General features: G+C 30.5%; 1 protein-coding gene across 3 annotated transcripts in view; it reads right to left on the reverse strand.

The window, feature by feature from the left end:
* The window catches only part of LOC143073277 (small ribosomal subunit protein mS39-like), a 43573-nt gene that overhangs the window by 10293 nt on the left and 17069 nt on the right, over nt 1-16211 (reverse strand). For all 3 annotated transcript variants that reach the window (XM_076248687.1, XM_076248686.1, XM_076248688.1), the window contains exons 12-16: nt 4014-4161; nt 3204-3263; nt 2414-2491; nt 1672-1700; nt 993-1102 (exon numbers count right to left, since the gene is read on the reverse strand). In XM_076248687.1, the coding sequence (XP_076104802.1) occupies nt 993-1102; nt 1672-1700; nt 2414-2491; nt 3204-3263; nt 4014-4161 (425 nt within the window). The remainder of the gene's footprint in view (nt 1-992; nt 1103-1671; nt 1701-2413; nt 2492-3203; nt 3264-4013; nt 4162-16211) is intronic.

A 16211-nucleotide genomic window follows, 5' to 3' on the forward strand; every position in this document is an offset into this window, starting at 1 on the left:
TGTATTGATGAATTATACACAGCTTAAATAAATTAAAACTGATCATAGAACAACTTCGTCTACTGGAAATTGTATGATGCGTACAGTGTGTTGTTGTTGTTTGTGCTTGTCACTTTCGCTTTCAGCCTCACCACTGGATAGCAGCTTGCTGTGAAAAGGAAGCCAAGTGTGTAAGTCTTCCCTGCCAGTTATAGCCTCTCATGCAGTAAGACCAATGTGGCCCAGATATGGGATCCTTCTCGAGGTGGCAGAGGTAAACTGGGTATCACACGATCCCAGACAGAACCACAGGGTCTCTGAGGAGACTAGGCCACTAGATGCACAGCATGCAGGCCCACCGGTGTGTGGACACGCCCTGATGCCTGCAAACCTAGCCCCCAGCTATGGGTAAATAGCTTCACTGCCTTGTGGATGACCTAGTAAAAGTCAAAGGCTATGGAAGTAAATCCAGACAGAAAATCCGGGTAGATGGAGCTCGTAAGCTCAGTAACAGCAATCGTCTAAGGGAAGGAACATCCTGACAGAAAAACCTGACCCTTCACGTAAGAGGTTTAGCTTAGGGCTAACAACCCTAACTTGTAAAAAAAAGCTATGTTACAGAAACAGTAAAGAAGAATTTTGGAAAATCTTCGTTACTGCCCTACACGCCAATGGCGTACAAGGGCAGTAAGTAAGTAAGTAAGTTATAGAACAACTTCAAGTCTAACTGTCAGTAAAAAAAATTGTGTTTGGTTGATTTATAAATGTTGCGCAAAGAGAAATACCTGTAATCAAATCCAAATCTATGGAAAGCTATCTATATATGTAAAATACATCTGGACTAGTGTTTATCTTTATTATCCTTCCAAGATTTATGGTAAATCTTCTTCAATAACATAAATTGTGTGAACCAAACAACTGGTATTTTTTCCTAACAAAATCTTTCTGAGAGGGCAAATTCAGAACTTTCCTATTCACTACTTTTTCAACACATAAGTTAACTAGAACCTTACCAGTATGTAGATTCAGCAAAGAAATCTATCATGAACTTGTAATTATCTTGGTTATGCAGTAATGCATCCACCTTGTAAGCTAATTCTTTATCATGAAGGTAAATATCACACTGAAATTAGAATAATAAGATTCACCATTATTTCTATATAAAAAGATCTCACAAATAAATCAAATGTTCTCAAGTTTAACAAGCTTAGCATGTTTTTCACAAACTGCGTGTAGATCAGAATAACAATGAGATGAAGCAATATTGCTTATGTTCATGGTCTGCCACATTTAACAATGGTCATGATTTTAAAAAAGAAATGGGCAATGTCCATGGGGGCACACATATGATGCCCCCGCTTGCATATAACATTTTAAATGTAAATAACTAAAGAACTGTAAATGTAATGCTACCTTAATTTTATTTATATGAGTTTCGTAGTACATGTCATAAGCATTGAGTGTAGGTTCATAACATTTGGCTGAGGACAACTTAAGGAAGAGAACGGAAACCAATTTCGGGACAAACGATTTATGGATTTTCAGACAGAAAGACTACTGTACAGATGAACAGAGTGGAGGGGTTAACAGGTAAAACTAAATTGTTGAGCTTGTATATGATTAATTATTTGAAATGACTAAAAAATGCGTTCATTTTAACTTCGCATCAAATATTATAAAATGGATACTTACAACTTTCATTGCAGCTACAAAGAAGTGTACTGAAATAAAAATGTATAAAATTAAATTGGCACACCACATGTGAAGTAAAATGACAATTGCAGAAAACTTTAAAGCAGAACTATATACAAAATTTCTTAGGTTCAATAGGATAACCAGAACTATTAAAGATCAGGAAGAAAAACAAATAGGTGTGTGTGTGATGCAGATAATTTTTGAATAAAATCTAAATTCAGCTTGACAAAAAAACACATCTGTGGCACTTTATCCTTCTTTTAAAAATAAACATGAAGAAATACATTACTTTCTGGTCTACATGAGTGTAAATGGTAAGAGACCAGACATTTTGCCTGAAATTTGAGCTTCTGAAATCAAATGTTGTCAGTGTTTTATTTCCTGAATACATATACATTTTCTTAACATGTGTTTCTTTATACTATATACATGTATTAGCATATCCTGCAAACTACAAAATTCCTTCTTATAGTTGCATGGATGAAACCCGACAGTCTTATTTATTCACTAACCATGGGTTTAATACACCTTGTCAATATATGTCAGCCATTCCTGGACTTTATATGAGTTTTCTTAATATTTTATGCTACAGGCGAAAAAATCTGAGGGCTGCAGGAAAAGTGATTGTTGCACGACGTCAATAGTTTTAAAAGTGTCACAAATTCTCCAGTCAGTTGCACAGATTCCAAATGAAAATAGGGATAAGGTCTTAAGTATTGTCTACTGTGTATTTACTTACCATCATCTTTTGATGATATGTCGAAGCTCTTTCCTTTGATATAATCCATCAACTGTGGTAAAAAAGGATGCTCTGGGTCTGGAATAATAACACATGAGAATTACAAACTATATAGAAGAATGCATGAGTTGTCATGCTAAGCATTATTCTAAATATGTAAAATCTGAAGAAAAATTTCAAGTTCAAGTGACATATTGAAAAATCAATTGAATATAAAAACAGGAAATAGGTGTTTCATAGTTCCAAAAGTTTGCTCACATATTACAACTCATCACTGTCAAGCTGATGACCAAATATAAAGTTACTATAGTTATAAGCCTGAGAAAATTGTAACTGAAATATTTGTCTGACAAACAGGTAAACAACAGGACAGACAAGGTTAAGACAATGTAGACCTCACTTCTTGAGTGGGCTATAAAGAAAGAATGGAGCTAATGCAAACAATAACTTATGCTCTAGCAAAGTAACCTATTATAATACCTATTAGATTGGATCAGGACTTTAATCTGAGTTCCTCATGCATAAAAAATTATATGTCAAGGTGACCTTATTCCTGATCATGACCGCTATATACATCATTTCTCTATTACATGTTACTTCATGAATTTGGTTATTAGCTATATGTTACTGAAGTCACTGATCAAGGTTGACAAATGTCAAATTATAATTTGATGGTTTTATTTCTTTTTATTTCCAATCACAAAATATACAAGATAAGTTTATCACATAATTGAAAGTTAATTAATGTACATTTATTCTATATTCAATAAAATTGACTACAAGTACTTACTTCTAGAATGGTCATTATATATCAGCTGAATGAGATTAGCATATATTCCTAATGTAGGTTCTGTAAAAAAAAGTTTAAATCATAACACTTAAAATAAAGACTCAACTTAGCTTTGTTTTTTTTATAGGAAAAGGTTTCTCTCAATAACACAAAGGAAAAGAGATAATTATAGATTATAGTTGACCATCTCAACGAGATCGATTTTCTCGATTAAGCCGGTACAAAATAGTGATAACTGCATTTATCATGGGCAATCAATAGAAATTGAAGAAAAGAAGCAATGCATTTTGAAGAATATGTATCATTATTCCATATTGGTATCATATTAGTAGGTTTCTCTATATGAATTGGATTTTGAATAAAAAAGCATATTCACCTGAGAAAGTGTTATTCACCGTGCTAAACGTCACACGCTTTTACATGCAACGTTGTGGTTAAATGTTTCATGTAAAATTTGTTTTGGTATATGTTATTCATTAAATACATGTTCTTCTCTCGGAATATGGAATAAAACAATTACTGTCTTTTGTTTCGGTAAATATGGGGTTTAATTGACTTTTGAAAAACTGATATTCACTTCGGCCGTCAGCCTCAGTGAATATCATTTTTTCAAAAGTCAATAAAACCGCATATTTACCTCACCAAAAGACAGTAATTGTATAATACTTACTTCTTCAAGTTGGAATTATTTTATCGTGCTTTAGCCCCAAAATCATACCTTTCTCTTTACATATAATAAAGGGAGTGATAATATAAGAAGCAAAACTTGACTCAGAATTATAGGCATTCTCTATATGTTTTTATACTCACCTATGTTTATAGCTTTCATTTCATTGAGTACACAATACACCTTCTGTTCTCTAAATCTAGTCATCACTCCTTTCAGGAAATGAAGACATGACTGAAATGTTTGTACATTTGGTTGGACACCACTCTCCTTCATACAGTGCAGGAGATCCTATAAAAGTCATTGAATAGATATAGTAAATTGAGGAATCGCAATTATAACTCACATTCTTTTATGTAGTACATATACCTGTTTGACAATTTATCTGAAATCACGAAAATTCATCTTACATTCTTGTTCATTCTATAAAAATTGCATTAATAAATGCACACAATAATTTTTGAATTTACAGTAGTGAAAAGTAAAAAATGATGTATGATCATGTGTTTAATTTTGTGAAATGCATCTTTGTGCCCTAAAAATAAGCTGCCTAGCTGTATCACAGTAAAATTTCCAATACAAATTATAATACAAGTTTACAGAAGACAGAATCAGCCATTTGGTATACTGTGAAAGTACTTTTATTCGTGGGGTACCAATTTTCGTGGTTTTCGTGGATGACTTTATCCACAAATTTAAGTGTCCAACGAAATAAAACAACCTTGTCAAAATCAAGACATAGAAAGATTCCGATGTAAGTTCGACTACTGATATGATCTAGAAAGTATATATACTGAACCAGAGACATATCTACGCATGTATATATATGTCATTGAATATCGCCGAACTGAGAATACCACAATAAATGTAGTAGGCACAAAGCAAATGCACTATAAACCACAACTGCAGGCAGGATTGTACCATTAAATATTTTTTTAAAAACGTAAACTGTCCAACTTTTAATCTTTTAATTCTCATAAAAAAAATATTTTTGATCAACGAATGTCAGATTCCCGGTATTGATATTCCATGATAAAGTGTTCATTTCATGTAATCATAATTCTCGTACGTATTTCAATAATTTCATTCTGGGCTTGCTTTTGATAATAATTATTTTACAATTCAATATATGTTTATAGCATTTGTTTATGTAACTGTTTTCTTTAGGTGACATGTTTATGGCATAATTAACACCTTTGATGGTCTTTAATCTGTTGATCACTTTATCTCAGTTAATAAGTGTGATCACTACATACAGATCAATGTTTCTTTTGCATTTTCCTTCAATCCAGACAACTGTAACTTTCGTTTCTAATGGCTTCAAATTTTCATTTTTTTTTAAGAAAACTTAAAATCCACGAATTTAATCAAAGAGCAGAATGCTCTGAGGGATACGATTGCCATAGTTTTCATTGACACATGTATAGCAGTTCTGCCAACTTTTCATTAAGCAAATGCGTGAGATTTGACTAAAATTGAAAAGATCAAAGAGGGAAAAAAATAGATCCAAGGATAGTACCGCAAAAAAGCATGAACATGTGTGAGTCTCGCGCATTTTTGGCAGCCCTGGTACAGCTGGATAGTATTATTTTCAAAACTAATTCAACTACACGAACATGCAAAATGTAATAATCTGAATAGTCACTCAACTTTAAAAATAGCCAATCCCGGATACAAGTGTATGAGCAATGTACTTATTGTGTTTTATTTTTGTACTATCAATTCCAAGTTTACTTTCCACAGCAGTCACTGAGAGTGAGAGAAGGTATTTTCACTTCGTATCTTATCACCGTTAATTCTAGGAGGAACCCCATTTCTAACTCTTTAGATATTAATTTCCTTTGGGTCCGTGGGCATGACTCCTTTCCGTACACACTCCTCTGTTAAAATTGAGATCGTTCTTAATATAATACGACATTTATCGACATCTAACGAGTTAATTTTTCTTGACGAGTCGTATTGTATTTTGACTTTCGATTTTGACGGAAAATACTTCCGGAAGGGAGACAACTCGAAACGATAATATGGATGACTCCATTTCGGCTGAAGGGGTGTTATAGCTAAACACTACATTTATTTTAACTTAAATGATGCATATGATTTAAAATTATGCAACAAGAGAAAACAAGATGGCCGCCAAGCTGAAAACACTGTAAAAAGTCAGCTCCCAGTTTTTTGCAGTTTTTTGTGTTTTATATGAATTGTTGCATGATGAAAAGTGGATAGACTGATAGATAACAATTTGCTGAATCATTGGATGCCAACTTATGAAAAAAATTTGGTGGAACTTTTGTGATATTTACAGAAAACCATTTTTTGGATTTAAGTGTTCACCTATTATTGATTATATTTACTTGATCACAAAGGATTTAATACAACATGCCTGGAGGCAACAGCCTTACAAGTAACAAATCTGTGAATAAAAGTGGAAAATGTGGAAACACTGTTCAGACTTTACTAGCTGCAAAATTAGATAAAGTTGACAAAGAAAAAACTGAAAAACCTAATAAACAACCAAAAAGGATTCACTCTGAAGTGTCAAATGAATCAAATACAAGTGTTAATCTGACTGGTATAATTAGTATACAAAGGGACATAGAAGAAATGGTAATTTTTGAAATCTCAAGAAGAGATTTTATATGAATTTATAGGGTTAAATATACTTACCATGAAATTACATTTATATTATATAGAATATGTTTGCTTTCACAACATGTTCTCATCGCAATTAACTAGGTGATTAAAAATTACATCCATGAGATGTACTCACCTACGTCATAGTTCACCTGTGTAACATACACTAGCTTTAGTTTTAATTTGTCGTTTAATTGAATAATTTCAATTAAGTGAACAAAAAACTGAATTTATTCCAGGGGTGGTGGTGGATTGTGGTAAGTATATTTAACCCTATAAATTCATATAAAATCTCTTCTTGAGATTTCAAAAATTACCATTTTATATGAATTTGGTTAAATATACTTACCATGAAATTACATTTATATTATATAGAATATTTACTGATTAACAAGCAGTATTTCATTTGGTGGAGGATAAATTCTCTCACACACATACAATTTCAACATATAAAAAAAAAATTATGTGAAATTTTTTTAAAAATAACTCCATTAAATTTTGTAAATACGGATATTAGTAAAAACCGAAATTACTGAATTTATTATACAATGAAGCTATGCTGCATAACTATATGTATCAATGGCAAACTTTGCAGATTGTATAAATACAAGTATGCAAAATTAATAGACTTGATGTAGAGTTGTCTCAATGGCACTCACATGTATATATATACCCCATCTTTCTATATCTGATGAATAAATAATCTGCAGGTCAGTATAGAAATAATTATATTAAAGCTCCTTCATTATGAGCTAAATGTGTTGTAATATTTATGCAACAGTAAATAAGCATTTATTTCTGAATAGGTTGTTCTTGTTGCTTGTACAAATCGACAAGAACTTATAATCCAACCTTAATTTCATTACTTTCCACTTTGAAACTTAACTTTATTTGGAAACATTATTACCTTTCTTTAACTTTCCATTGTTTTCTCTATATTAATATAATAACAGATAATATATGATTGCTGTCGTCTTTTGATAACCTGATCAATATCACATCTTTCGAAATAAATTCTTTTCTACTTAATTAAAGAATTATAATCAATTAAAATATACTTTGTAAATAGGTGTCCTTAATACAATCAAAGTTTATTAAAGACTCAAACCAAAGTTGTTTCATGATTATGCTAAATCTGGATTAATCTTTAAACTTTTTTAAAGTTATAGTCCCTGAGAATTTGCTTCTCTGCTAGATATACTACTTTTAAAATTTTATAGATTTAGAATAAAATATTTTCATCAAGAGAAGTCTTGTACTATTGTATAATGACAATTCTCTAAACTGACTAAATTTTAAAAAAAATCTGATAAAATTTCTATGAGTGGTAGAACCTTTGAATACAATGTCTACCATTTCAACCATGAACAATATTTTTGTTTTGTATTGGACTACTCAAGTGTAAAAATACAGAAATGGACAAATCAGTGGAAAAGTTTCAGTATACATGTTTCCATTGATATACTGCTTCCACAGAACATTTGGATGTTGAGCTGAATTAAAGCCATGATTGTTGTCCTCTTAAGTCCAAAAAGAATGCTAACAGATGATTTTCTCCAGCTATGAAAAATCTGTCTAAAATAAAATGTTTTGATATTTCTAACTAACATTTCACAACGGTTAACTTTCTAGAATATCTTGCCATGTACAGTTCCAAATTTAAAGAAACAAAAATTTGACATAATGAACAACTCTTGTATGTTGCTCTTGACAATTGTTTATATTAAATTCAGAAATTATTTCGCTATCAGAAATACTAAAATGCAACTTGTCAAATATAGTTCTATAGTTGTATTTAAAGAAAAACACTTGTTTGGCAATATGGAAAACACTTGTACTAACTTGCAGTATCCTTAAGTGTTCTTAGTTATTTCAGAAATGGTTTCACTATCAAAAATGCTCATTTTATTTCTGTCTTGGTTCACCTCATCTGAATCCTATACATTCTGATATGATTCAATATATATCAACCAAACAGCTTTTGGTAGTATTTTGTGACTTCAACCCAGTCATTTGTTAACTTAGTCACTCAGAAGAATTTTGCATTTGTCCCCAGATTTGGCAAAAACAAAATTAATGTGATTTAAATAATCACATCTTTCAAAACAATATTGAATCAAAATTCAAAGTAATTGTTTAAAATAAACACATTTCAATTTTGTGTAGCATATTCTTGCATAAGATACTAACTCTATGCTATATATTTATACTATTCTGGCTGGTAATATGGAAATTGAAAAGTGAATAATTACCATCAATTCCGAGGTTAAAATCACATGCATTCGGAAAACCTTCCTGCATATAGATAATACACAACTTGACTTTGACCAGACTAGATTTTTGTAACTTTATGCTTATAATGAGCAAAAATAAAAATAAACAGTGACATTTTAATATTTAGGTATAATATTAAGAAAATGTCTCGCATTTGATTTGATATAATCATGGAATTATCATACTATATTTTACTTCCATGTACTATTCTTAGACTATTGAAAGCTATTTGCTAACTATTAATCAGTCTTTTAAATAAATTGCTTTTCCTACATTTTGCTGTTAGATTAACTGCTTCTACACTGGTGCTAAAATTTGAGAACCAATTGAAATGTATATATATTATATGTTTTTATTGGTACATCATGTGTTACTCCAAAAAAAACCTCTTCTTTTTTTCTGCATCTCGTAAAGACTGACTAAATAAAAGGTTTATATAAAGAGCTGTATAATAGATAGTTTCAAATCTTGAGAACTACTTCAATTTCCTAGACCATGTCTAGCATTTTAAATAAATCCTGCATCCACAATGCTTTAAATCTTATTTATTTATTTACCAATATTTTACTAATTTTTTTTTTTTTTTTTTTTTTTTTTTTTTTTTTTACAAGATCTAAATTAATGATAATCTTGTTTCTATAAATCAGCATATTTGAGTCCTCTATACTTCAGAATTCTGAATCAATATTTAACTCTAGGAAAAAACAATGTGTAGCCATTGCATAAACTGTTGGGTTCTACCAATCTCACATTAAGAATAAAACAGACCCAATGAATGAATCCTTATAGCAGAAACTTGCCCATCTGTTGGCATTGCTTAGAAAACTTAAGATGTAAATTAAGGCATAATTTTCTATCTTTAAAAGAGTATCCAAACTCCTTTTGCTTTCATGATTGGAAGATATATGTATAATTTGACAGTGATTCCCATATAGTGAGGGTAAGATAGTCTCTTAAGTCTTACGTTATCACCTCTTTTTTGTGTACTCAAAACAAAACAGAATTAGTACATATTATATTTAATAAATGCATTGGCAATGTACACTCTGAATTATGTAATCAATATATAAGCCATTACCTTGAATGAGTCTTTGTGAAATGCATCATGGCATCCCCTAAACTCTTTATTCAATAGACAATCTAATGTTTACATAAAAACATATAAAAGCCTTTGTTTCCTTACTGCCGACAAAACAAACAATTGGTTATAGCAGTTCATACTTATAATATTCATGTTCTTCTTGTCATAAGTAAACTGACCATGAAATTTAATATTAGTAAAAAAAATTGTCACAAGCTAATGTATCAACTGTATTTAGAACAGTGCTCCATTCTTACTGTCTCCATGTCTGTTAGAGCATTGGAGAATTATTTATCAGTAAAAAAATAATTAAATATTTACAGCAAATTGCTGTTCTGGAAAAATATTTCAGGCTTCTAAGAATTACTGTCCTGATTTAAACTGGACATATTTAAAAGAAGTATGTATTGGTATGCTTAAACTACAATCACATTTGTATTGTACTAGATAACAATGTATCATTTTAGTGTCTTTAATATCTGTCTTGACTATTTCCAGACACTTGTTCAATATATTATCAATATGAACAAATATGTTAATTGACTAAACTGTTGGTTCATCACAAAAAAAAAAAACAATGTGCAACCAAATATTAGCTATGCTTGTGTTGTTTTAAAATATAATAAAAGTAGACATGATGTTCCCTGGGTGGAAAGATGTCTAGAAAAGTCAGATAGACCTGGACTTAAATTCACTAGTCTGATTCTAATTTATTTTATTTGCAACAATCATCCACGTGCAATTCTATGCTCCATAAATATCAATGTGCAATCAATAAATAGTTATGATTTAATTTTATGTAAGATATCAAATCTGTATTTTATTAGAATGAATGCAACTTATAGATTCTAAATCATGCATGTTGTTCTAGTTCCTATGTTTCCTGTATGAAACATGTCAACATTAATCAAATAGACTTGGGCAAAATCCCTATTATATTTTAAGTCTATAGTGATCCATTGAGCACGTTTTATTTTCAATAAATATGGTTTATGTTCCCTGAATGGAAGGTTAACCAAATAAACATCATCAGTTGTGGGCAAAATCCCTATTCTGATTGTGATGTATTTATCAACTGTTAAAACAGTATCACTGTTGGTCTACGCTCCCTGTATGGAACGTTTTCCAAATAAAACAATCTGAAAAGGGCAGATTCCCTTTTCTGATTGAAATTTATTGAACCAATTGAGATTCTAGTCACAATAGTGGTATACGCTCCCATACGGACGTTATCCACATTAAAATAATCAGATCTGGTCAAAATACCTATTCTGATTTAATAGTTATGTGTTTACACAGTCTCGTGTACCAGGTGTACACGTAACAGACTGCAAATTGTAAACAATCGAACCAATTGAGGTTCTAGTGACAATAGTGGTATACGCTCCCATACGGACGTTTTCCACATGAAAAACAATCAGATCTGGTCAAAATACCTATTCTGATTTTAATATAGTGATGTGTTTACACAGTCTCGTGTACAGACTGCAAATTGTAAACAATCGACTTTATCCAAACTTTACACTCGACCCGTTTCGTAGCATTGCTCTAATGCAGTGAAAAATCCGGTCAGCTGAGCGTGAAAAAAGAAATAAACATCCGTTTAAATATATATCTTTTTAAAAACGTAGCACTCACGTAACATGTCCGATTTTGACAGCTAAAATCTGCCTTTCTTCGGACCCGATTTAATGTTTGAAAATGGCGGCTAAACAAAGGTCATTTTCTGTGTCGTCGTATTTCCAGACTCGTAAGCTGTAAAAATGACGAAAACGTGCATATCAGAAACTTGGCAGAAGCGCTGTATTCTGATTCACATTAAATTAATCGTATACCAATATTCCGAAAACAAATAATGTATTTTATAAAACATAAGGATTTTCAACAGTAAACTGTTAAAAATCCTTGCCGACGAGAAACATGCGTTCTCTTGAACGCAAAAATTAAAACTAAAGCTAGTGTATGTTACACAGGTGAACTATGACGTAGGTGAGTACATCTCATGGATGTAATTTTTAATCACCTAGTTAATTGCGATGAGAACATGTTGTGAAAGCAAACATATTCTATATAATATAAATGTAATTTCATGGTAAGTATATTTAACCAAATTCATATAAAATTAAACAAACCTGGAGGGTGGATTAAAAAAGATAGACCTTGAAAATGCAACAAAAGACCTTGTTAAGTCAAGTGATCTGGAAATCATTGTAACTTCTATAGTGAAGAATTTATTTAAAGAATTTACTTCATCCATAGAGACAAAAATTGATAAAAAAAGTATCAGAAGTAATAGAGGAAATGCAAGAGAAAATAGATGTATTGTCAATAGAAAATGAGAACTTGAGGGAGAAAGCAGAGGAAGCTATGAAAAGCCTATCTGCAACAAAGAAAGAACTACACCAAAATGAACGAATGACAAGAGAAGCTATTACCAACAGCAACTACAATGAACAATATTCTCGCAAAAACAACATAAAAGTTATAAACTTTCCATGGCGAGAGCGACAAGATCTGCGTGCGGACTTTATTAGTAAAGTGAAAAGGGACATGAATGTTGAACTTGAGGAAAGAGATGTTGTCGCCATCCATAGAATTCCATCTGACAAATTAGGACCAAAGCCTCTTATTGTGAGATTATTCAGTAGTGATGTCAAACGAAGAGTGATGCGAGAAAAGAAGAATTTACAAGACCATGTAAGATTTTATAATGACATTTCCAAAAGAAACCTTGAACTGATGAAAAGACTAAATGAGACAGAATGGTTCAGTGATGTATGGTACTTCAACTGTGGTGTATATGGAAGGATATCTGATGGTCTACAGCTGAAGTTCAATATATTTGATGACATTTTTCTTAGATTGAGACAAAGGAAATAAGTAGTTAACTTAGTACTTGACTCTCATTGTTACATGTACATTATGTCATGATGAACTTTGATTTATTTTTGAAACATGTTAAAAGTGCTATTCTTATTTTCATGGAACAAATCTTAATACTATAAAAGTTGTCTCCACTTTGTAAAATAGTTGACTATGTCATAACTGATAAATCATATACAGGATATATAAAATTGAAAGAACAATTGTACTGCAAAAAACTATAATTTTTTTTTAGATTAATTCAATCAAAAATGTCTGCCATTTTGATGCTTAATTTTTGTTTTTATCTCTTTCTTTTTCTTTCCAGTCCTTTATTCTTTTTATTAATTATTGCATTTCTGCAATATCATTCCATTACATTTTGTTTTGGTTTAGTTTATGGTGAGTTATCCTGTTTATCATTTTTATGCATCTTTATGTTGGTGAAATGTTTTTCTTTAGTATTTTTACACACATGGAGAATAATTATAGGTTTCATAACGAGTGAGAATTAGATATCGATTGATATGAACTCGAGTTATTTAATTTCAATAATAATAAACGAGCCTATGGCGAGTTTATTATTATTGAAATTAAATTACGAGAGCTGATATCAAGCGATATTTAATTCTCACAAGTTGTTAAACCTATTTCTCTTATGGCAAAAAGTTGTATGTGCGTGGCCTATTTGTTGCGAGTTGTGTTGCTACGGCCGTTTTTCTTTGCAACGCGTACTTGTTTACTTATGACAGATATTTATAATTTTTTAAAGTAAAATTTACCAAAATCGTCTAGGGATCATCAAATTAACGTAATTTTGATATCACTTTTTCATATCACACTCCGTACGGTGTGATACGAAAAATATCTATTCACGTGGGAGTTAGATAACAGGCCCCAACCATAAGAGAATCAGATATTACTGTTATATTTTTTTAAGGTCATGTTATGTGCTAGTGTATTTACTGACTTCATATCATGTGTGCCCTGAAGGTATTAACTGTTAATTGTCAAGGTTTAGGAGATAGTGTTAAAAGAAGAGATGTTTTTAACTATTTAAGAACAAAGAATTACAATATTTACTGTTTACAAGATACTCATTTCTTATGTGAAAATGAAAATAATATAAGAGCTATGTGGGGATATGATAGTTATTTTTCATCTTATAGCTCAAATTCAAGAGGTGTAGCAGTTATGTTTAATAACAACTTTGAGTTTAAGGTCCTAAAAGAAAAAAAAGATTTTGGTGGCAATTATTTAGTATTAGACTTAGTTGTTGATACTTTACATTTTACATTTGTAACTATTTATGGACCAAATATAGATACTCCAATTTTTTATGATCAAATTATGTCAATTATAGATGATTTTGGTAATGATAGCTATATGATATGTGGTGATTTTAATCTTGTTCTTAACCCTGATATAGACTATTTTAACTATTTACATGTAAATAACCCAAATGCTCAGGAGAAAGTTTTAGAAATCATTCAGGAAAGGTGTCTCATTGACCCTTTCCGTGAACTTTACCCAGATTTGAAGCGTTTCACATGGAGAAAAAGAACCCCCCTTTAAACAAGCAAGGCTAGATTTTTTTCTTTTATCTGAACATTTACTATGCTGTTTGAAAAATTGTAATATTGAGCCTAGCTATGGCTCTGATCATTCTATGGTTGTATTAAATATAGAATTTAATCCTTTTGATCGAGGTAGAGGATTGTGGAAATTTAATAATTCATTATTGTATGATCCAGAATATATAAAGATTGTTAAAGAAAAAATAGTAGAAGTTAAAAAACAATATGTAACACCTGTTTATGATATAGATAGAATTGAAGACATGAATAATGAAGATCTCCATTTTAATATTAACAGTCACTTATTTCTTGAGACAATGTTGATGGAAATTAGAGGTAAAACTATATCTTATTCAAGTTATAAGAAAAAGGTAAAAGAAAAACAAGAGAAAGATCTTAGAAATGAAATTCTAATTTTGGAAGAAAAGGTAGATGAAGGTTCAATACAGATTTTGGAAAATAAAAAAGGTGAATTAGAAAATATAAGAAAACAAAAAATTAAAGGGAAGATAATTCGATCAAGAATACAATGGTTAGAAGAGGGTGAAAAACCTACTAGCTATTTTTGTGGGCTAGAATCAAAAAATTTTACAAATAAGATAATACCAAAAGTAGAAAAAGAAAATGGAGATGTAATTTCAAAACAAAAAGATATTTTAAATGAAGTAAAATCTTTTTATGAAAATTTATACGAGAATAAAGACAAGTCAAAGGGAGATAAATTCAATAAACTTAAAGAAGGATTGAAAGATATAAAATTTAAAAAACTAACTGACGATGAGAAAAAAAATCTTGAAGGTGAAATAACAATTGAAGAAGCTGGTTTAATATTGAAAAATATGAAAAATAATAAAACACCAGGATCTGATGGTTTCTCCACAGAGTTCTTTAAATTTTTTTGGAAAGATTTGAGAATTTTTGTTGTAAACTCCTTGAACTACAGTACTGAGATTGGTGAACTATCTGTTACGCAAAAACAAGGAATCATTACATACCTGCCGAAAGGAAATAAGCCTAGACATTTCTTAAAAAATTGGCGACCTATATCTTTATTAAATACAGTATATAAAATTGGCTCTGGAGTTATAGCAAAACGCTTTAAAACAGTTTTAGATAAACTGATAGATTACGATCAAACTGGATTTATAAGTGGGAGATATATTGGAGAAAATCTTCGTTTAATTTATGATATTATGCAATTTACTGAGGAAAAAGATATTCCAGGACTTTTGCTGCTTATAGATTTCGAAAAGGCATTTGATTAAATTTCTTGGGAATTTTTAATCGGTGTCTTGAAGTTGTTCAATTTTGGAGAATCAATAATTAATTGGGTTAAAGTTTTTTATAACAATATCAAATCAGCTGTAAACCAGGGAGGACATCTATCAGAATTTTTTCTATAGAACGAGGCTGTAGACAAGGTGATCCCTTGTCGCCTTATATTTTTATTCTCTGTGCTGAGATATTAGCACTAAAAATACGAAATAATGATAAAATAAATGGTATTACAATTACGCAAGTTGAGCACAAACTTTCACAATTTGCTGATGACACATCTCTTATTTTAGATGGTAAAGAAGAATCTTTGAATGAAGCATTAAATGAATTAGATTGGTTTGGAAATATATCTGGTTTAAATATTAATTTTTCTAAAACACAAGTTATTTGGATAGGAAATAAAAAGTATAGTAATGAGGTATTATGCCAAAATAGAAACCTTACATGGGGAGAAACATGTTTTAAGATATTAGGTATAAGCTTTGATGTTAATCTTGATAGAATTGTAAAAATTAATTATGATGAAAAAATTGTACAAATTAAATGTGTAATTAGACAATGGTCAAAACGAAATCTTACTGTTATTGGTAGAATTACTGTAGTAAAGACATTGATATTGCCTATTTTAAATCATT

Source organism: Mytilus galloprovincialis, chromosome 4, assembly GCF_965363235.1.
Source record: "Mytilus galloprovincialis chromosome 4, xbMytGall1.hap1.1, whole genome shotgun sequence".
In the NCBI taxonomy this organism is placed as follows: Eukaryota; Metazoa; Mollusca; class Bivalvia; order Mytilida; family Mytilidae; genus Mytilus; species Mytilus galloprovincialis.